General features: G+C 47.5%; 1 protein-coding gene across 7 annotated transcripts in view; it reads left to right on the top strand.

Moving 5' to 3' along the window:
* NHEJ1 (non-homologous end joining factor 1) overlaps positions 1 to 21620 on the top strand; it is a 1170625-nt gene that overhangs the window by 948693 nt on the left and 200312 nt on the right. For all 7 annotated transcript variants that reach the window (XM_085650083.1, XM_085650079.1, XM_085650082.1 and 4 more), the window contains one exon: positions 7903 to 8039. In XM_085650083.1, coding sequence (XP_085506209.1) covers positions 7903 to 8039 — 137 coding nt within the window. The remainder of the gene's footprint in view (positions 1 to 7902; positions 8040 to 21620) is intronic.

Below are 21620 nucleotides of genomic sequence, written 5' to 3'. Positions count from 1 at the left end.
TAGTACAAGCTCTTTGTTACTGAATTGTTCTCCTTTCACCACTTGCACATGCTAATCCAGTTCTTTCAAAATCATAGGAGGATCATTATTAGGATCGAGTATGATTCTTAAATCTTTTTTGGGGAAATCAACTCAAAATACCTTCACCTTTTGAAGAAGCTTATATTTTCCTGCGTACTTACCTTCCCATATACTCAATCAACCCATTAAACAAGGCTTGTAACTTGATGGGTTGTCCTCTCCCATAAGCATAAGGTTTCATAATGGAATTACGTAGCCTCACACTGTATCAAATGTTCCTCACAAGGCTTCCTAGAAACTCGTGTAATTTTTGCACACAAATCAAATACCACCTGTGTGACTTTCCCTTCAAATTGAATATCGCCAATGCGACTTTTCTTATCCCCATTTTTTATTTGTAAGACTATTTGACTACACTCAAACTCATTGTCAATTTCATTTTTCAACATTCACTTCATGCACCTTTGTTAAATTATTTCACTTTTGCAAACCCTGTAAAAATTGCCTTTCGTTCCACAAGATTTGCACACATTTTTCAAAACAGGACTGTCTTTGTTATCCACAAATGGAGCTTTGTTTCCACAACGGAAACAGCTTCCTTGAAACTCATTTTTTGTTTGTATTATGGTCACCAACTTTTACCAGTTTATCAACTTTCTCATCCTTTTAAATAACTTCTACACATTTTATAAACTGTTCAATTTTCTTTGCAATGAGCAATACCTCCTCTAATGTAGGATTATCTTTTTGCCAAAGCTTATCCTTGACTTTCTGAATATTACATTCTAACATTAGTTTCTCCTGTTTCCTTTCATCTACACTACTCTTCAATTTACAAGAAGACACTAATTTGTACAATACTGCCACATGACATATATTCTCCCTGCATCATCTTCCCATAGTGGTATCTTTCTAAAATTGTTCTAACTTTGGGAAGATAATGATCATCAAGTTTTTTAAATGCAAATTGCATATTCTTTTAAATTAGTTGCTTTGTCAGCTGAGAAATCTGACAGGTGATCAAACATCTCTTGACCCTCTGATCCTAAGCAGTGCAACAATAACGCTGATTTCTTTTCTGCAATTCAAGACACTGTGGCATACATTTGACATTTTTTCCACTTTGCCTGTTTAAGGTGGTTTCCCCTGGAGAAGATAAAAAACGGTGGAGCAGTAACATTCTGACAATTCTTAAAAACAAAGGAGCACAAATTTAAAAAAATTAAATGAATAACTTACTCTGGCAAGAGACTATGGTCAAGATTCCACCTGGAAGTAAATTTTGTTAAATAAAACTACATAGTTTATTGATATCACCAAGCATATAAAATAGTCTTCTCGGTGCTTGTAATATTAGATGAGCTGTATGTTTACAATGTGGAAACTCCTCTTTGTTGACACTCCCCTTCATTATGTAAGTAGGTACCCAAGCTGTGAGGAACCTAGTTTTTCAATGGGAGATGATCCAAGCACCTACATTAGCACTGTGGATACTCAACTTCGTTTACACTCCACTCCATTAAGTAATAAAACAAAGTTCCTACAAGCGTAAGCTCACCTTGATGATAGGACAGTCTGCTTCAGCAGGACGGCACTGTAGCTCGTCGCCATTGTAACAAAGATAGAGTTCTCCACGAAGTAGATGAAACTGGATCAAGTGTTATGAATAGGTTTACTTGCCAGTGAGACGCTGTCTCAACCATCAACCGGTCTGCTCGGTATCCTGGCTCATCCTTCCCTTCGCATGCAATCTCTTCCCTTGTGTATTCATATTCCAATGGTTTTGCTATATACATGCTACTGCTGGATACCACACATGCCCTCGTAATCTGTACTCAAAAGGACGAGGACCTATTTTACAGAAACAGAACATTAACATTTTCACAAAGAAATAGGAAGATATCATTTTTTGTTTTACTTTTACAAAAGACATGTTTTTGCACATATCAAATGTCTAGCAGCTTGGAAACGGCTGAAAGTGGCAATATGTTTTACATAGGCGTGTGGAACTTGTAAAGTACATTTTGAACTGCTTTTAGTGAGCAAAACAAATGTGATGAGTCGATGTTTTAAACCTGAACCTTGATGCTGAGGGTGTTTGTGTCCTGCTGGTGCTCTTTATCTATTTCCAAAGCACAAAATGCTTCACATTTGCAGCTTGTTGAAGAATAGAAGAGTCAAGTTCTCTGTTCCTCAGTTTAGAGATCAAAATATGACCCTCATCAGGGTCATTCCCACAAATAAAGGAGCGGTTACACGTGGGGTAGAGCTTTACAAACATCCCTAGTCCAGGTTACACGCTTTGAGTGTTTCCAAATGCAGGCAGCTGCAGAGCGGGGCCACCAGGTGACGTCTCTCGGGTTCAAGGGGGACCAGGGTCCCCCTAAGAATAGTGGGGTGACACCGTCCACCCGCGCCCCCACCAGCCTGGGACCCGTCTCCACATCAGACGGGGCTAGAGAGGTATTGTTTGGTTCTTGTGTTGTTTTAGCAATTTTGCATATAGTATTTAGGATGTTGCATTAAAGTCGTTGTTCTTCTTTGAATTCAGTGACTGAGATGGCAGCGTAATCCAGTGATGTCACTGTGCCTGTAGAGTTCTGACTTACCACCCCAGGCCCCCTCCCTGGGTAAGTGGTGCTTCTGCTGCCTGTCGGATTAGAGTGCTGTAGGGGTGAACTTCTTGTTCAATTTGGGGTCCAGTGGTAAGGTGGTCCCCGGACACCAGAGATGCACTCCCCCATCTACTGCTCAAGGGACCCTTCTTCGGTTCTCCTGGGAATCCCTTTCCCAGTTCCCTGGGTGGAGTCCAGAAAACCTACATTGCCCTGGAGCGCGGTGGCACCAGCGGTGGGAGCAGGACGGTGATCCTCTCCTACTGTGCTTCCGTTCTTCATTTACCCTCTAGATTTGCCAGCCTCAGCTCCGAGGATCCGCGGAGCCTCTGATGGGGCATGTTTGAGCACCCAGCGGAGAAAGCGGCTACAGAACCCCTTGTTGGGCGAGGAGTTGGAGCTCGTGATGGGAACACCAGCAGGAGCAGGAGCCACTTTACGTCACACACGTTCACAGTTCGCAGCAGTTACTGGCAGATCACACAACTAAGTGAGGTTCCATCCCTGGTCCTGAAGACCAGGGATCTAATCTCACTTAGTTGTGTGAGGTTGTTGTGTGATTCAGAGGTCCACAAATCAGGCATACGACCACACCTAGATGACCCCGCCTCCTCCACGGATGGTGAAAGAAGAAGAATGACCGACATGGGAGATTCAGTCCCTCTGCTGTCCCCCACCTGTACCTGAATCAGAAGTTAACCCTTAGCCTGTGTGTGACACACTTACCGTGACCTTGAATTCAGGGGTTCAGCTCATAAGTCACTCTATCTCTGCACTCCCACAGCCTTTGGCTGCAGGGTCCATGGAGGATCACCATCATCACTGCCCTTACCCAACCTGTACTGCCCCGCCCCCCGCCCCCCCTATCCTCCTTGCTTATGCAGATTACACCAAGACGCTTCCACAGCTGAGGTATCCATGGCGGGTTCTAGGGTCCTTCATGAACCGCTCAAGAGCCATTAAACAGCCACAGGTTTAAAAAAGTTTGTCATTAAGAATTGACGTTTAGCTTGGGGGGTAGGCAGAATAAATGTGTCTACGTCCTCCATTTGCCGCTGCTCGACACCATCTAAAATGTGAAAATCCTCTTTAAATTGGACTGCGGTTTAGCAACACCTCGATAGACTGGACTCTCAGACCAAAAGTACCTGAAGATACCTCCATGATACGTGGGGGACCGAGGGATCTCTGGTTAATCCAACCCTAGCTAGGCAGGGCCTGTACTTGATTGGATCCTGTGGCTCTAAAGAGGGCTGCACACAAGTGCTCCAATGCTGAGACCCCTGAGAGGTGGCATTGCTGGCTATTTCCGGCGGTGAACCCCCACCGCCTCGAATCACTGCTTCAGACTCCACACTATAGTCGACGCCAGTACTCTCGATAAGTGCTGGTCGGGGTTAGCTCCAGGGCTGAAGCAGAGTTTCCTGATGACATTTACATGAATATCGTTCAGGGTTAGTTTATTGGTCACCGTTAGGGTAAGGAAGTGTTGCTTGTTTGTTTAAGTTTGTTTTTTAACGGTTGCCATTAGATGTAGGTTATCTGCCTCCTAATTAATATAACAATATTGAGATTAATTTAAGCTTGAGGCTGACAAATGGGTCTGTAGATAAATGCTTTGGTTTTTTAATGTATGTCAGGGTGAGCATTAAGGATAGATTAAGATCATTGGTTACGTTGTATTTGATTTAACTTTAAGTGGGGTTAGGAGAAGCATTAGAATGAACTTACATTATTTAATTTAATAAGATCTAATGTTAGTTTATTCAGTTTAATTAAGGGTTTGGTTAGTACTATTTGGGTGAAGGTTGTTCATTAAACATAGTGCATTCAATTTTGATCTAATTAATTTTAGGAATAGGGATACCATTTGTTAAAGTTTACTTAGTTTAATTTAATTTTGCTGAAGACCTGGCTGTGCCCTCCAAATTAAATCTCTGTTTCTACAGCTCAGTCTCCTCCCGTTCACACCCAGCGCCAAGACTCCGCGGCATTAGAGCGCTTTATAAATGACTATCCTATCCTAATTTTATGTACTTTGATATAATATAATTCTTTAATTGATATTCAGGACTAGCATGGTTCTTAGCATAAGGTCACTGATGTAATTGAATACATTTTAGTGTAAAGGGTTATCTTAGGCTTACATTTGGTGTTCCGGCCCATGTAGGGAGTTCAATGTAATAACATTACCACTTTCTTTTGGCCAAGTCGTGGTGATGAATGTAGTGGCAGGTTGAGGCAGGGTTCTAAAGTTAATAACATCCATCCATTCTTCATTACTTGTGCTGGCTTCTAGCGAGGAAACCATTGCATTGTGAAGCCTCTCAGTAGCTCATGGAGTGTTTTTGATAACAGGACACACTTTGTTGTACACTAACCCACTCTGATGTTGCATTGGCAGCAGTGGGCTCTTGAGCCGCTCTGGTGTTGCATTGGCATCAGGGGGCTCTTGACCTGCTCTAGTGTTGCATTGGCAGCAGTGGGCTCTTGACCCGCTCTGGTGTTGCATTGGCATCAGGGGGCTCTTGACCTGCTCTAGTGTTGCATTGGCAGCAGTGGGCTCTTGACCCATTTGTATGTTGTATTGGTAGCTGTGAACTCTTGACCCACTCTCATGATAGATTGGCAGCAGTGGGCTCTTGACCCGCTCTGGTGTTGCATTGGCAGCAGTGATCTCTTGACCCACTCTGATGTTGCATTGGCAGCAGTGGGCTCTTGACCCGCTCTGGTGTTGCATTGGCCGCAGTGGGCTCTTGATCCGCCCTGCTGTTGCATTGGCATCAGTGGGCCCTTGACCCACCCTGGTGTTGCATTGGCCGCAGTGGGCTCTTGACCCGCTCTGGTGTTGCATTGGTAGCCGTGGGCTCTTGACCCGCTCTGATGTTGCATTGGCAGCAGTGGGCTCTTGACCCGCTCTGATGTTGCATTGGCAGCAGTGGGCTCTTGACCCGCTCTGATGATGCTTTGGCAGCAGTGGGCTCTTGACCCGCTCTGCTGTTGAATTGACAGCAGTGGGCTCTTGACCCGCTCTGGTGTTGCATTGGCAGCAGTGGGCTCTTGATCTTCTCTGATGATGCGTTGGCAACAGTGGGATCTTGACCTGCTCTGGTGTTGTATTGGGCCACTCGTGCATTGCATTGGCAGCAGTGGGCTCTTGAGCCACTCGTGTATTGCATTGGCAGCAGTGGGCTCTTGAGCCACTCGTGTATTGCATTGGCAGCAGTGGGCTCTTGAGCCACTCGTGTATTGCATTGGCAGCAGTGGGCTCTTGACCCGCTCTTGTGTTGCATTGGCAGCAGTGGGCTCTTGACCCGCTCTGGTGTTGCATTGGCAGCAGTGTGCTCTTTATCCGCTCTAGTGTTGCATTTGGCAGCAGTGGGCTCTAGACCCACTCCTGTGTTGCATTGGCAGCAGTGGGCTCTTGATCTTCTCTGATGATGCGTTGGCAACAGTGGGATCTTGACCTGCTCTGGTGTTGTATTGGCAGCAGTGTGCTCTTTATCCGCTCTGGTGTTGCATTGGCAGCAGTGGGCTCTTGACCCGCTCTGGTGTTGCATTGGCAGCAGTGGGCTCTTGACCCGCTCTGATGTTGCATTGGCAGCAGTGGGCTCTTGACCCGCTCTGATGTTGCATTGGCAGCAGTGGGCTCTTGACCCGCTCTGATGATGCTTTGGCAGCAGTGGGCTCTTGACCCGCTCTGCTGTTGAATTGACAGCAGTGGGCTCTTGACCCGCTCTGGTGTTGCATTGGCAGCAGTGGGCTCTTGATCTTCTCTGATGATGCGTTGGCAACAGTGGGATCTTGACCTGCTCTGGTGTTGTATTGGCAGCAGTGTGCTCTTTATCCGCTCTGGTGTTGCATTGGCAGCAGTGGGCTCTTGACCCGCTCTGGTGTTGCATTGGCAGCAGTGGGCTCTTGACCCGCTCTGGTGTTGCATTGGCAGCAGTGGGCTCTTGATCCACTCTGATGTTGCATTGACAGCAGTGGACTCTTGATCTGCTCTGATGATGTGTGGGCAGCAGTGGGCTCTTGACCTGCTCTGGTGTTCCGTTGGCAGCAGTGGACTCTTGATCTGCTTTGATGATGCGTTGGGCTCTTGACCTTCTCTGGTGTTGCATTGGCAGCAGTGGGCTCTTGACCCGTTCATGTGTTGCATTGTCAGCAGTGATCTCTTGACACACTCTGATGTTGCATTGGCAGCAGTGGGCTCTGAACCCGCTCCGGTGTTGCATTGGCAGCAGTGGGAGCAGTGGGTTAATGATCCGCTCTGGTGTTGCATGTGCATCAGTGGGCTCTTGACCCATTTGTATGTTGTATTGGTAGCTGTGAACTCTTGACCCACTCTCATGATAGATTGGCAGCAGTGGGCTCTTGACCCGCTCTGGTGTTGCATTGGCAGCAGTGATCTCTTGACCCACTCTGATGTTGCATTGGCAGCAGTGGGCACTTGACCCGCTCTGGTGTTGCATTGGCCGCAGTGGGCTCTTGACCCACTCGTGTGTTGCATTGGCAGCTGTGGGCTCTTTATCCGCTCTAGTGTTGCATTGGCAGCAGTGGGCTCTTGACCCGCTCTGGTGTTGCATTGGCAGCAGTTGGCTTTTGACCTTCTCTGGTGTTGCATTGGCAGCAGTGGGCTCTTGGTCTGCTCTGGTGTTGCATTGGCAGCAGTGGACTCTGGACCCGCTCCAGTGTTGCATTGGCAGCAGTGGACTCTTGATCTGCTCTGATGATGCGTTGGGGTGGGCTCTTTATCCGCTCTGGTGTTGCATTGGCAGCAGTGGGCTCTTGACCCGCTCTGGTGTTGCATTGGCAGCAGTGGGCTCTTGACCCGCTCTGGTGTTGCATTGGCGGCAGTGATCTGTTGACCCACTCTGATGTTGCATTGGCAGCAGTGGGCTCTTGACCCACTCTGATGTTGCATTGGCAACAGTGGGCTCTTAATCCAGGCCCGCAGCCTGTGGCTATCTCTTCCCTTCAATCCATGGAAGCCCATCTCCTGTAAACTTGCCCCATTCTAAAATATATAAAACATCAGGTGTTACTGCAGAGTGGTCTTCCAATCCAAACGCAAGCCAAGAGGCACCAGAGTGTGGTGATGACATGTAAAAACAAATATGACATATTTCAGAAACTGCCCCTTTACAAGCACAGCCCAGTTCTGAACATGGTTACTCTGACTCTGGGCAGTCAGTTTATGGTCAGTGCTGAACAAAGTGAGGTATGCATCTTCACTGAGGTATTACTGTCTTCTAATATCTTCCAGGTGATACCAAGAACCAAGATTCAGCCTCATCAACGGAGTCTGAGGAGCCAAACCCGAGCAAGCAGAGTGGATCAGAACCTCAGCATAACCACGCCGAGAACATCGCCAGGGAGGCATCACCAACTCCAGCTATGGAGGTACGTGTTCACCAGAAGCTACTGGCCTACTGCATGGGCCGAGGGGTAATGGCTGACAGGTGGAAGTGACATTACAAGAGAAAACAAAGGACTTACAGTGTGAGCTAGACTAGGTTCTGAGGGGGCAGAATGAAGGAATAAAGGGATCTGAGAATGGGCGGGTATGAAAGAAGGAGGAGGGAGAATTGCAGAGAGGCCAGGAGTAGAGAAGGGTGGATGGAGTATGGATTAGAGGTAAGAAATGGTGTAGTAACGGAGACGAGGTACATGATAAAGAGGGCAGTGCAAAGCTTGAGGGAAGGCTAAAGATATGAAGAGTCAGTATATTAAAATGTAGAATAAAGAGAAAGCAAGGGGTAGGGATGGATGGATGCAAGAAAGGAGATCAGGAGAGTAGTAGAAAAAGAGTGAAAGGGGGGTGGAGGAAGGTAACATCACGTAAATACCAATACATGAAAAATGTGAGTGCTCGAAGAGCTTAAGGGAGCTGCTACAGGGTGTACTTGAGTTGCACTGTGTCTATAGTTCAACAGAGCTGCACAGCGTCACTGAGCTGCAACAATGGCATGATCTGTGGAGAGGCATAATGTAGCTACACTAATGGCATAATCCATATGGGAGCGGCATAATGTAGCTACACTAAGGGCATAATACATCTAGGAAAGGCTTGATGTAGCTACACCAAGGGCATAATTAATGTGAGGAGGTAATTCAGCTATGCAAATGGCATGATTAATTTGGGGAGGAACATAATTAATCTACACTAAGGGAATGATTCATCTTTGGGGGCGTGTCATTAAGATGCCCATAGAGAGTGAGGAGTGCTGCACAAGCAAATGATGGATGGAATGCTGAATAACTCACACTCGCCCCCAGTCAAGAGATGTGGGTTTAATCCATCATTCTTTTGCTCACTACACCACCCCAGTTTGGACCCAGCCATATGCAAATCAGTCTTGACCCTGCTCCTCATGGGAACAGTCCAGCCTGAACTGTCAAGCCAGGTCCTCCCTGGACCGGTAACAAGCATCCTGGGACTGGGTTTTGGGGTAACACCCCTAATCAGCCAGGCAAGGCTGAATCCAATGGGGCAGCGAGCAAGGGACCCACGTCTCGGGCATACCCATCCCACTTAGGGCGAAAAGTGCTGTGGCAACAAATGGTGGATGGAATGCTGAATAAATCAAACATTCTCCCCCAGTGAAAAGATCTTAGTTAAATTCATTGTTCTTTTGCTCACTATTCCACCCCAGTTTGGACCTAGCCATATGCAAATCAGTCTTGACCCTCCTCCTCATGGTAACAGTCCAGCCCAAACTGCCAAGCCGCGTCCTCCCTTAACCAGAAACAAGCATCCTGGGACCGGTTTCGGAGTATATCACCCCTCATCAGCCAGGCTAGTTTGAATCCAGTGGCACAGCGAGCAAGGGTCCCACGACTGGGTATCCCCATCGCACTCAGGGCGAAAAGTGCTTTGGCAACAAATGATGGACGGAATGCTGAATAAATCAAACATTCTTCCCTACTCAAGAGAAGTGGGTTAAATCCATTGTTCTTTTGCTCACTACGCCACCCAAGTTTGGACCCAACCATATGCAAATGCGTCTTAACCCTGCTCCTCATGGGAACGGTCCAGCCCGACCTGCTTGTTACCGGTTCAGGGAGAACCCTGCTTGGCAGTTCGGGCTGGACTGTTCCCATGAGGAGAAGGGTCAAGACTTATTTGCATATGGCTAGGTCCAAACTGGGGTGGCGTAGTGAACAAATGGCTGGGTGCAAACTGGGGTGGTGAAGTGAGCAAAAGAACAATGGGTTTAATCCAGATCTCTTGACTGATGGAGAATATTTGATTTATTCAGTATTCCGTCCATCATTTGTTGCCTCAGCACATAGAGATTGTGGAGACATCAAAAAGAGAAGTGTATTGGCTGTTCAGCTGGAAAGGGGCATCATTTACGTGCTCCAGTGGCTTCATTAAGTGGCACCAATGGCACATGTGGTACAGTTGTGAGGAGTCCTGTAGCAGTGCTCTGCACATCGCTTCGCATACGTCTGAGTAGGGCAGAGCAGCTCTTATCTTCACTAAAGCAAAGCCTCATTGGTTACTTTAGCTGTGCCAAAGGCCGGATGGGAAAGCCCAACTGGCATAGGTGGGCCAGAGACGCATTGAGTAGCCTCTGGAGCATTTATGGTGAGCTCCAGGTACTTAACTGAGGACAGGTAAAAGCAGAGTTCAACTGCGTCAGAGGATAATGCAGGGAGAGCCACAGGGCATAGTAAGTCGGTACCAGGGTCATAATGAGCATCCCACCGGCACAGGGAGCAGCCCCATCAAAGGATAATGCGAGGAGAGCCGCGGGGCATAGTAAGGCGGCACCAGGGTCATAATGAGCATCCCACCAGCACAGGTTTCCGCCCCAACAAAGGATAATGCGAGGAGAGCCGCGGGGCATAGTAAGGCGGCACCAGGGTCATAATGAGCATCCCACCAACACAGGTTGCTGCCCCAACAAAGGATAATGGGTGGAGAGCCGCAGGGCATAGTACGGCGGCACCAGGGTCATAATGAGCATCCCACCGGCACAGGGAGCATAACTGCTTTGCATAGCACCCAGCTGTTGCAGTATCTGGAGCCCTGCACATGATGGAGGAAGTTTCAATGTTACTTTGCCATGCCAACAGCAGTTGAGTATTATGTCACCTGACGCAGCTAAGAGATCTAATGTTGTGACCCATTTCTCCTGTAGATATCAACCAAGGAGAGGGCAAGGAAACATAGGGGAGCGTCCCATTCCTTGGGTAAATCAATAAACATCAATGTGGACGTTGCCGTTCGAGGATCCAAAAGTGAAAATGACAGATTGTCATACACAGGAATGATCAATAAAAACCATTAGGTTTTTAGAAGAACCCTCACCCACCAACCTAGTTGGTGGCATGCTTCATCATTGGGTTCCCAGTTGGGCTGCCGGGTGCAACCCAGCTGTGCTGCGATGCCTGAATTACATCAGGGGGGGGGGGGGGTTGTGTGTGTAAGGAGAAAGTGCTGGAAGTGAAGTTAAAAGTGCCTCTAGAATACTCAATAACTGCCTTTATTTGCGAGTTTGTAGGGCACAGTTAAAAATACAGTAGGGATAAAAGGGAGATATATATATGGTCTATCTTATCCTCTCTCAAACAGTCGACATGTTTCAGCCTTGACAGAGGTGCTGAGGCTTTCTTCAGGACCAGAATAAGTGCTTAGTGTGAGTAACAGCACACACGCTAAGATGTGCTGACGTGCAGTGAAATGACCGTACTTAAGACGGTTTCCACCGACTTGGTAAATACCTATAACAATAAAACACAAAATAAACAGACTTCACAGGTGGGTGGTTGTGGAGTCACCCCCTACGGATAGTGAAAATTAAATAAATCTGACGAGTGTTGACCTCCATCAGATTATAAGGATCAAATAGAGGCCACTTCACACACAGGCATGCAAGAATACACTGTGTGCAACACAAAGTGAGAAGTGCACTTAGGTATGCCTCATAGTGAAGTGTCACACACGTGATCGTGATTGCTCTCATCTGAGAGATGCTGTGGTCTCCAGTAATAAACTTGTAATACTGGACAAAAAAAGGAGAGAATCCCACTAGGTGGGGGTTTTGAAACCTACAAGTTGCTCGCAGAGCCGATCATCTCTGAGTGGAAAATTCTGGAGCATAAGTAGGCACGTCTTCGTGATCAATAAACATAAATACAACAACAACACACAATGGCTAAAAGGAGGCTGCTTACAAGAGCTACAATGAGTGGGTAGCTTTTAAGAATCCCAGAGGGGGCGGACTCCTGTAGTCACACACTGTAGGAGAGGTAAGGGGGAAAGAGCTTTCGAGCCAGATCATTGCCGGTATACCCAAAGGTGGCATATCCGTAGGGTCTGAGGTATTGCACTTCGTCAAGGATGTCCGTCCACCAGCAATACCTACTTCGGTCTTGCACGGGATCACGATGATAATGCGGTGTGGCGGCAAGCTTGTTTTAACCTCTTCAGTGCCCATGACGAGATAGTCTCGTCAGGGAGCACGGTTGCGCTGTGCCCATGACGAGACTATCTCGTCATGAACCCCACCCACTAGTGCAACGCCCGGCACAGGAGGGGGAAAGGGCGTGGCACTGAAGGGGTTAAAGTTCGCTCAGAGCCAGCCGGGGGTGTGGCCACGCCCGGCGTTGTGATTAGTGACGTCAGGGTGTTGTAGCGTGCTCCGGTCCGGGGCGCTAGAACGATAACCTGTCTCTTGCGCAAGTGTCGGGTGCCATTGTAATTTAAAACTTTATTGATTGTGTGGCGAGCGTGAAACAAATTAGTTACGCCTGCATATTAATGTAAAAAGGTTTAGAAAAGGAACTGAAAAACAACTTATTCGATAGAATGGGGAAAAAAAAATATTGTAAATTATGTATAGTGGAATGCAGCCCACTGGGCTATATGCAATGCTTGTATGGGGATACTTGTGCGGGTATCGTTATCATCCAGCAGGAAGATGGTACTAATGAGTGTTCTAAGTTGTGTATCACAGCAGATCATGTATACGATAGTATCCCTTTTGGCGCTGTACATGGCTAGTGCAGATGAGGAAATGATCATGCGAAGTACGGTTAGACATGTATATGCATAAGGGCAGTTTCTAGTATAGGTGCTGGGTGCAGATGATTGGACCTGTGCGCCTCTGTGGTCATTGATCAGGGTGGTAGTCTGTCCATGTATCAGGTATGTCTACATAATGGACGTTATGATATACAGATGGGGCATGTTGGGGCTCCTTCATATGTCCCCTCTAAAGCCCCTGATGTATCGGGTATATCAGCATAATGGACGCTATGACATACAGAAGGGGCATGTTGATATAGATGGGGACCCTTATTATGTCCCTCTGAAGCCCCTGATTAAGGATTGCTCTGTGCATTCCAAGGTATATTGTAGTTCAGGCCATTTATGTTGGTGGAGAGGCGGTAGACCCACCTCTGTTCTTTCTCAAAGAGGCGGTTCTACAGGTTGGAGATGTTAGTGTCTAATTGTTCAATTACTACCCAATTCAGATCATTGGTGGTTGACCTGTTTCTGTCATTCTGGTTGTGCTCCTTTTGCGCCTGATGTTGCTCCTACGCTGGCAGATGCGAGTTTTGATCTTACGTGTTGTCATACCGACATAGCGTAGACCACAGGGGCAGGTGATTAGGTAGACCACGTTGCAGGAAATGCAGTTAGCATGTTTATTAATCTGCCATGTTTTCCCCGATTCGAGATTCAGGGATTTTACTGGTTGTGTGGGATGACAAACACTACAGTTACCACATAACGTTTGCATCCTGTGGATACAAGAGGAGGTCTGATCTAGCTACTAAGCTGATGATTGGATCCTGCAGACCCGAGTTTGAATCCCAGCCTCAGAACTTGACTGAAAATTGTTTTATTCTGTGCAAATAATGTAATCTCATTGGATGCTGGGACTCTGTGTAACCTTCCCCCACCCCTCTTTCTGTTTGTGTCCTTTTTTTGACCTTTTAAGGAAAATATGTTTGTTTTCTTGTATGCATGGGAGTGCAGAGTTATTTTCTTTATCACTGATGCTCAGCACTGAGATCTCTCTCTCTCTCTCTCTATATATATATATATATAGATATATATATATATATATATATATATAAAGTTCCACAAGTTGCCTTTGATTAGAGAGCACTCACGGCAAGTCAAATTACCAGGAACAACATCGGTGAAATTCAAATATCGGCATGCCTTTCTTTGCCTGACGCGTTTCAGATTAATTATCTTTCTTCAGAGGCAGCATGCAGAGCACGGTTCTTCCCGTAATGGCTCCAACTAAATAACCCATTTCAATCACATTCAGCCCAGGTGGGCCTCTCAATGCAAAGCATCTCGGGAGTTGGAGTCCCAAATTTTTACCCATGTGGGTCGGAAATAATGAACAAGCTCCAAATGTCAACAACATGATTTCATTTTACTAAAATAAGTATATTCACCAAAAGTTAATCCAAATGAAAGCCCACTTGTCGTTCCATATATATATAGATTGATCAAATCTATTTATATTTTATGAGTTAGGGTTTCAATGATCCCCTCGTAAGCCTTTGCTTTTTGTTTATATTTACCCAAGCTCTCGAGGGGTTACTGGGTTGTCCTAGTTACTGCAACATCTGGACCCTGCCAATGAAGCTCTTGGAGTGACCCAGAACAGTGACTTGCAGCATTAACGCTCATGGGGTCCTCAGGTCCGTTTCAGAGGGTAGAGACCACTCGGGTGGGCTGCGAAGGACCTGTCCTGGGGAAGGCGTCTCATTCTGTAGTTATTCAAGTCTCTCAGATGACGCCCAGTGCAAAATCTGCCACCTTTGTTGCTGTCATCACAGGCAGAACTCGCATCTTCCCATATAGAGCCTTCCCTGATGATGGCATGAATAGAGACGTGTTCAGGTTGATTTGATGACATCACATCCTGTAGGCGCATCTTTTCTTGTACATGTTGAGCTGCTGATATCACATCCTGTGTATGCCTCCTTTCTTCTTGTACAGATTGATTTAGTGACCTCTCATCCTGTATGTGCAGAAGTCACATCTTCCCTCATATAGGTTTCCCTGGTGAAGACGTGAATAGAAACGTGTGCAGGTTGATATGATGACATCAATGCTGTATGTGCATATTCTCTAGGGGTTGATCTAATTACATCACTTCCTGTATGTGCACGTTTTTTTCTTGTACGGGTTGATCTGGCAGAATCACATCCTGTATTGGCATCTTTTCTTCTTGTACCAGTTGAGCTGTTGACATCGCATCCTGTATGTGCATTATTTCTTCTTGTGCAGGTTGATCTGATGACATCACATCCAGTATGTGCATCTTTTCTCCTTGTAAAGATTGATATGTTGACCTCACATCCTGTATGTGCATATTTCCTTCCTGACATTTATGAATATGAGAGTCAAGAGCGGCCATTTCTTTGAATGATTTTTGATTTGAGGCAACTGGTTAACAGTTTTACACAGACTCTGTGACCCGGACAGTGCAAACGCAAGAGCTTTTTACCTTCTCGTGCCCTGAGGCAGAAATGATATCTTCTCTCGCAGACAAGTAATGTGCAGCTGGGCTTCTTGGTACTTTCGTTGCTTGCTACTTTTTAAAATGCGCCTCTTTTGGGTTTCATCTGTGTTCACTCCAAGGAACCTGCTTTTCAGGCGGGTCTGTGTCTGTTCGGATCCGAGTTACCCAGCAAGCAAAAGCTGCAAGGAGAACGACTCACCCTTTGGGGAAAGCCTGAAAGAATAAGAATTTGTGTAGAAAAGAGTAGCTAGATATGGAAGGAGACTTTAATAGACTATGGGCCCAGTGCTTGCTTACCTCAACGAGGCCCACAGAGGCCTGACATGTCCCCAAAGACCGAGGGTGTTGGTCCTTCTGGCTGTCACAGAGGCCTGACATGTCCCCAAAGACCGACGGTGTTGGTCCTCCTGGCTACTACGGAGGCCTGACATGTCCCCAAAGACCGAGGGTGTTGGTCCTTCTGGTTGACACGGAGGCCTGACATGTCCCCAGAGACCGAGGGTGTTGGTCCTTCCGGCTGCCACGGAGGCCTGACATGTCCCCAGAGACCGAGGGTGTTGGTCCTTTTGGCTGACACAGAGGCCTGACATGTCCTGAAAGTCCTGACCTGATCTGTGGTGGGGCTTTGGGTCCTTCACACCTAATGTGTGACTCATTGAGGCAGGAATTGGGGTGGAAGAGGATGTGATCTCCGGGGACGAGGGTGTGTGGAGTGAGTTTGATTTGTTGGAAGGAATGATGGGCAAGATGTGGTGGGTATCCACGCCTTCATTTGTGCCGTCTGCCTGAAGGACATTTCAAAAATGATTACTTGAAACTCACAACAGAAGAGCTGCCTTTGTGTTAGAGGACCTAAGCGAGGGCAGTGCTAGCAAAGAACTCTCTTCCATGCCTCACCAGCCCTTCATGTGAAGGACACCTCCCGGCCACCCTCGACATCTAGATACCCTGGAAGCGGTCAAGCTATATTGAAAGAAAATACATCGGCCCCATTGCCTGCCGACAGATTTGATGCTGAAATTGCCCACCGCCATTCCAGAATTATTTGATGTCCAGGAGGAATTCCTGCAGCAAATTATTGAAACAGCCATAAACTGTTCCTTTGCTCACTTACTGGCCATCCTGTACCTGATGTCCACAAGATACTCTGTAACTGTCCTTACATAGTCTACTCTGGTACCGGTAAATAAAGCTTCAATTTTAAAATAGTATTCCCTCAATTCGGAGATAGATTTCTTAAATATATTGATCAAACCTATGAACAGTGACCAATTACCACCATGTACATGAAGACAACAGATAAGAACATTTTGCGCCATAAACGCTGCCAGTCCTCACAAACAAAAAGCAGATTTACTGTATGATCAGCTACTTTATTTCAGAAGAGACTAAAGCTCAAAGGATGGCTGTCCCCACCACCCTTGAGAATTGATCGAAGAGCTTCAAAGAGGATGTCCTCAGAAATGCCCCAGAAATGTGAGAAATAAGAGTTTGAGCTTGTGATCACTCTGCAAGCATGTCAACGAAATCTGGGACATCATCACCACCCTCACCCTGACGTTTTCTTCACCGAGACCTGGCTCACCCCTGCATCCACTACTGATATCGCCTTAGGGACACCCAACAGTTACAAGATAACACAGCGGGAGCGTATAAAATAAAAACGAAGTTGGGATCACTCTCATCCACAAAGAGAACATCCAATGCGCCAACACCGCAGACGAAACCACCCCGATCATGGAACACCTCAATTGTAATCTCCAAATAGACTGCATATCCACCATCAGGGTCACCCTCGCTTACAGAACTCCGAGACCACGCCCCAGCTTCTTAAACACCATTCTTGATTTCATCACCCCTCTCACCATACACGCCAAGGACCACATCTTCCTGAGAAACATCAATTTCCACCTCGATGATCTCAACGACACCAACACTGCAAACCTCCTCGAAAGCATGAACAACATCGGTGTTAGAAATGGGGGTCTCTAGTTGGCAGAGGTAGGTACCTTTGTCCAAATAGGGACCCTTGCTTCTAGTCAGGGTAAAGGGAATGCACACTTTAGATAACCCCTACTCGCCCCCTGGGTAGCTTGGCACGAGCAGACAGACTTTTCCCAAAGGCAATGTGTAGCGTATTTGTACTCAAAACACACAGTAATACAATTATAACACCACAAATGGACACCACACCAGTTTAGGACAAATAAAGTGTCTTTACTCAGCAAAACCAAAACGACAAAAATCCAATAAACATGGAATAAGAATAGGACTTTAATAAGGTTTCAAACAACTTGTCCCATTGAAACTATGGATGCGTGATTTCCCTCAAAGTTCCTGTAGTTGCAACAAAATTCACAAGGCCAAATAGCCACAGAGAGGTAAGCGGCGAAAAACAAAGAGGTGCGTCAGTTCCTGAGACCATGAGAAGGCGATGCAACAGTTCTGCTGCACACAGGAGAAGTGATGCGTCAAATCCGGTCTGTAGGGCGAAGTGATGCGTCGATTCTGAGATGGTTCTGGTCCGTGGGTGATGCGTCCGTAAAACTTGCCGCACAGGTACGGTGCATGGAAATCCGTGATGCATCGGCGAACGATGCATCAATCGGCGCTGTGTCCGTATCTTCAGCCGCGATCCCTCTATGCATTAGTTCTTGCAGCGGCAACAGGTGCTGCGTCAGTTTCGGCGGCGGAGCAGTGATGTGTGGAGATTCTTCTCGCACAGCGGTGCTGCGTTGGAAAAACAGTAGCAAGAAGAGCGATGCTCAATTTTCTTTTAGTTGTGTTGCTTTTTCAGCTCCCAACAGCAGGAACAACCTCCAGGGCCCAATGCAGTCACAGGCACCTCTTGACAGGTCAGAACTCCAAGCAAGGAAGATACAGCACACAGCAAAGTCCTTGTCTTTTCTTTGGCAGAAACCCAGACAGCAAAGGGGCAGTACTTCTCCTCAAGTTTCTCCAGCCCTTCTCCTTGGCAAAGTTTCCTCTTGATTCCACAAGCAGACTAAATCTCTGGGGTTTTAAGTCTAATACTTATACCCCTAAATGTCTTGTTCTCTTTGTGCAAGGGTCTCTGAGCCCAGCCCAAACCAGTTCTGTCCTGACTAGTGCAATATGACCACAGGGGGTGGAGACAGCATTGTGCAAGGGAGACAGGCCCTATTCAGGTGCCAGGTAATCTCTTCCCACTCGTCTAAGAGCACCCCAGGTCTATTCAGCCCAACCCTGACTCATTCCAGAAAGGCAGGACACACATCACCCCCCAGTGGCTGTCTGGGAGAATGCACATCCCCAGCCCTTGTCACTCCAAAACCAGACAGTCAATACACAAACAGGCAGAGGCACACAGAATGGTTAAACAAGAAAAGGCCCACTTTCTAAAAGTGGCATTTTCGAACACACACAATTTAAAAACCATCTTTACTAAAAGATGGGTTATTAAATTCTGAGTTCAGAGAGCCTAAACGTTACTTCTCTATCTTGTCGCTACGGAAAGTTATACTTGTAAGATGTTACAAAGCATTTCCAATTCTATCATATGGGGCAAGATAGCCTTACAATAATGAAAAACGAAATTGAAAGTATTTCACTATCGGGACATGTCACACACACCAGTACATGCCCTTCCTTTAACATACACTGCAGCCTGCCCACGGGGGTACTTTGCACCTACCATAGGGGTGCCTTACATGTAAGAAAAGGGGAAGTTAGGGCCTGGAAAGTGGGCGCACTTGCCAAGTTGACATAGCTGTTAACTGCACACATAAACTGCAGTGGCTGGTCTGAGATACATTTTCAGGGCTACTCATGTGAGTGGCACAATCAGTGCTGCAGACCCACTAGTCGCATTTGATTTACAGGCCCTGGCACACTTCAGTGCACTTTGCTAGATACTTACCAGTAAATCAAATATGCCAATCAGGGAGAATCAATTGTAATCACAATTTACACAGGGAGCACTTGCACTTTGACACTGAACAGCAGTGGCAAAGTGCCCAAAGCATCTAAGCCAGCAAAAATGAAATCCAGCACAACGTCAAAAATACAGGCGGTGGAGGCAAAAGGTCAGGGGAAACCACGCTAAAGATGCCAAGTCTAACAATCGGCCTCACCCTACTAGTCACCAGCCCCACAAGCCGCGAAAGGCACAAGCTTGACCCCGCAATCATCACAGCCACCGACAGTCAAGTACAGTCATGTCACCGAGTTCACCTGGACAGATCACACCATCGTCCACTTCAACATCATCATATCTCCTCCCCCGAGTCACCCCATGCCCTCCACTGCATCTGGAACAAACTGTCAGAGAGCCACTGGACTGACGCCCTCAATACTTCCCCAACCTGGAACAGCCTGTCAAGTAAGTCATCACCGACAGCTCGAACAGAGTTGCCCCCATTAAGCCCAGCAAAAGCACAATATCCACCAAACAGGCCAGATAGTACCCTATGGAGTTTAGAACTGCAAAATGCAACTGCAAGTAACTAGAAGGGAAATGGCACACTGTTGGACTTGGCCCTTTTTGCAGGGTCATCCCTGAACCTTTTGCCTTCCTCCTAGTATTTTTTCTGACCTGGTGTTGGTGGTTTTAGGACTCTGGGCACTTTATCACTGCTGTCTAGTGTAAAGTGCATGTGCTCTCTATGGTAAAACGTGGTAAGATTGGTCTACACCTGTTTGGCATATTTAATTTACCTGTCAGTCCCTTATAAAGTGGTATCTCACATACCAAGGGCCAGTAAATTAAATGCTACTGGTGGGCTTGCAACGCTGCTTGCGCCATCCACCAAAGTAGCCTTTCAAACCTGTCTCAGGCCTCTGCCATTGCAGGGCCTGCACGCACAGTTTACTGCCGCTGTGACATGGCACTTAAATTGGGTGCCACGTCTGTGTCTTCCCTTTTACTACATATCAGTCACCCCTATGGTAGGCCCTAGCTAGCCCTATGGGCAGGGTGCGCTGTAGGTAAAAGGTAGAACATGTGCCTTAACTGTGTAGCATGTCCTGGTAGTGACAAACAGCCATTTTGGTTTCTCACTACTGTGAGGCTGCCCTCCCACAGGAATGCATTGGGGATTCCCTGATATGTGCTTCAGTGGTAATTCCTGACCTGAGAGGAGTAGAGTGGTCAAGTTTGGTATGTTTGGAATAGTGATAATAAATGCTGTGTAATGGTGTTCCCAGATTTATTATCACTATTTTAGAAATGCCACTTTTAGAAGTGAGCATTTCTGTGTGCTATGTGTCTTTGTGCCTACCTGTTGTGTATTGCATGTCTGACTCTAGAGTGACAGGAACTGCAGAGGTGCAGTGGCTCCAGTGGGTCCAGTGGGGCTGGGTGAGTCCGCGCTAGGCTGAATAGGCCCATCTGCAATTGGAGTGGTGGGAGGAGCTACATCTGGGTCTGAATGGGACTGTGCCTGCCTTCCACAATGCTGGCTCCACCCCCCCCATGGTGTGTGTGTGCTGCATGGTGCCTACTTGGGGCAGGCACTGCCATCTGGGACCAAGCTGTTACCTGCAAGGGGGAGGGGCTGGAGGGACTGCCCCTCTGCTTAGGGTCCCTAGGTGCTGGCCTGCCTGCTATTTCTGTGCCCAGCTCTGTCTGTGTGATGTTTGGGCTTGGGAAACAGCTGTGCAGTTCTAGGGAACTTAGCGCCAGGCGAGCGCTTTATCTTCGTTGTCCCCACCAAGCCGGTGGTGGGCGCTTCACTGCCGAAACTCGGGGCACGTTTCACTTCCCCGAGGGGAGGAGCACTTGTGTGGCTCTACTCCCTGCCAACAGTGTGGAAAGCGCCGTGCCTGGAAATCCATTCATACCTGAGGCACCTGTAGAGCGCTGGGGGTTTTGACCCAAGGGCACCCTGGATTCCACAAGTGTGTTGGTGCCTCAGAAGCTTCGGGCGTTTCGTGTGAAACTGGAAGTCAGTCAACAAGAGCCTGACCGTGGGCGGGGCTCCCGTGAGGAAAGGGAGAGCCCCGTGGGTTGCCAAATTGAAGGAGAAGCCAGGCAGAGGCGAAGCCTGGTTGTGGGCGGGGGTAAAGAGAGCGGACCCGACGGAGACTTTGCTCCATGTTCGTGAGCCGTGGACCAACGCGCCAGGGCAGAAGGCCCTGGGAAAACGCCCCAGGGAAAACGGAAGAGATGCTGTGGGCTGACGTCAGCTAAAGGTATGGCTGTGGCCGGAGGCGGATGAGTATCGTTCCCCCTCCCGGCGCCTACCTGAAGGCACGCCTTGTGGAACAGACTGCCGCGAGCTTCCTCTTGTCTCCCAGGTGAGAGAGACCTGCAGTTGCTGGCCGGGAGGGAGAGGGGTCGCGGCTGGCCCCATTGGTCTGAGAGTAGTGGCTGGGCCCCTCTCCTGTATTAGTGATAGCGACCCCTTCCTTTTTGGGGGCTTAATGGGGGATGAACCTCAACTGAGGCCCCTGAGGATGAGAATGTTCATCCATTAAGAGATAGGTGGGCACGTGGCCC

The sequence above is a fragment of the Triturus cristatus genome, chromosome 3_2 (assembly GCF_964204655.1).
Source record: "Triturus cristatus chromosome 3_2, aTriCri1.1, whole genome shotgun sequence".
Lineage (NCBI taxonomy): Eukaryota > Metazoa > Chordata > Amphibia > Caudata > Salamandridae > Triturus > Triturus cristatus.
The sequence above is the reverse complement of the archived record's forward strand: the minus strand, read 5'-3'. Positions and strand labels throughout refer to the sequence as shown.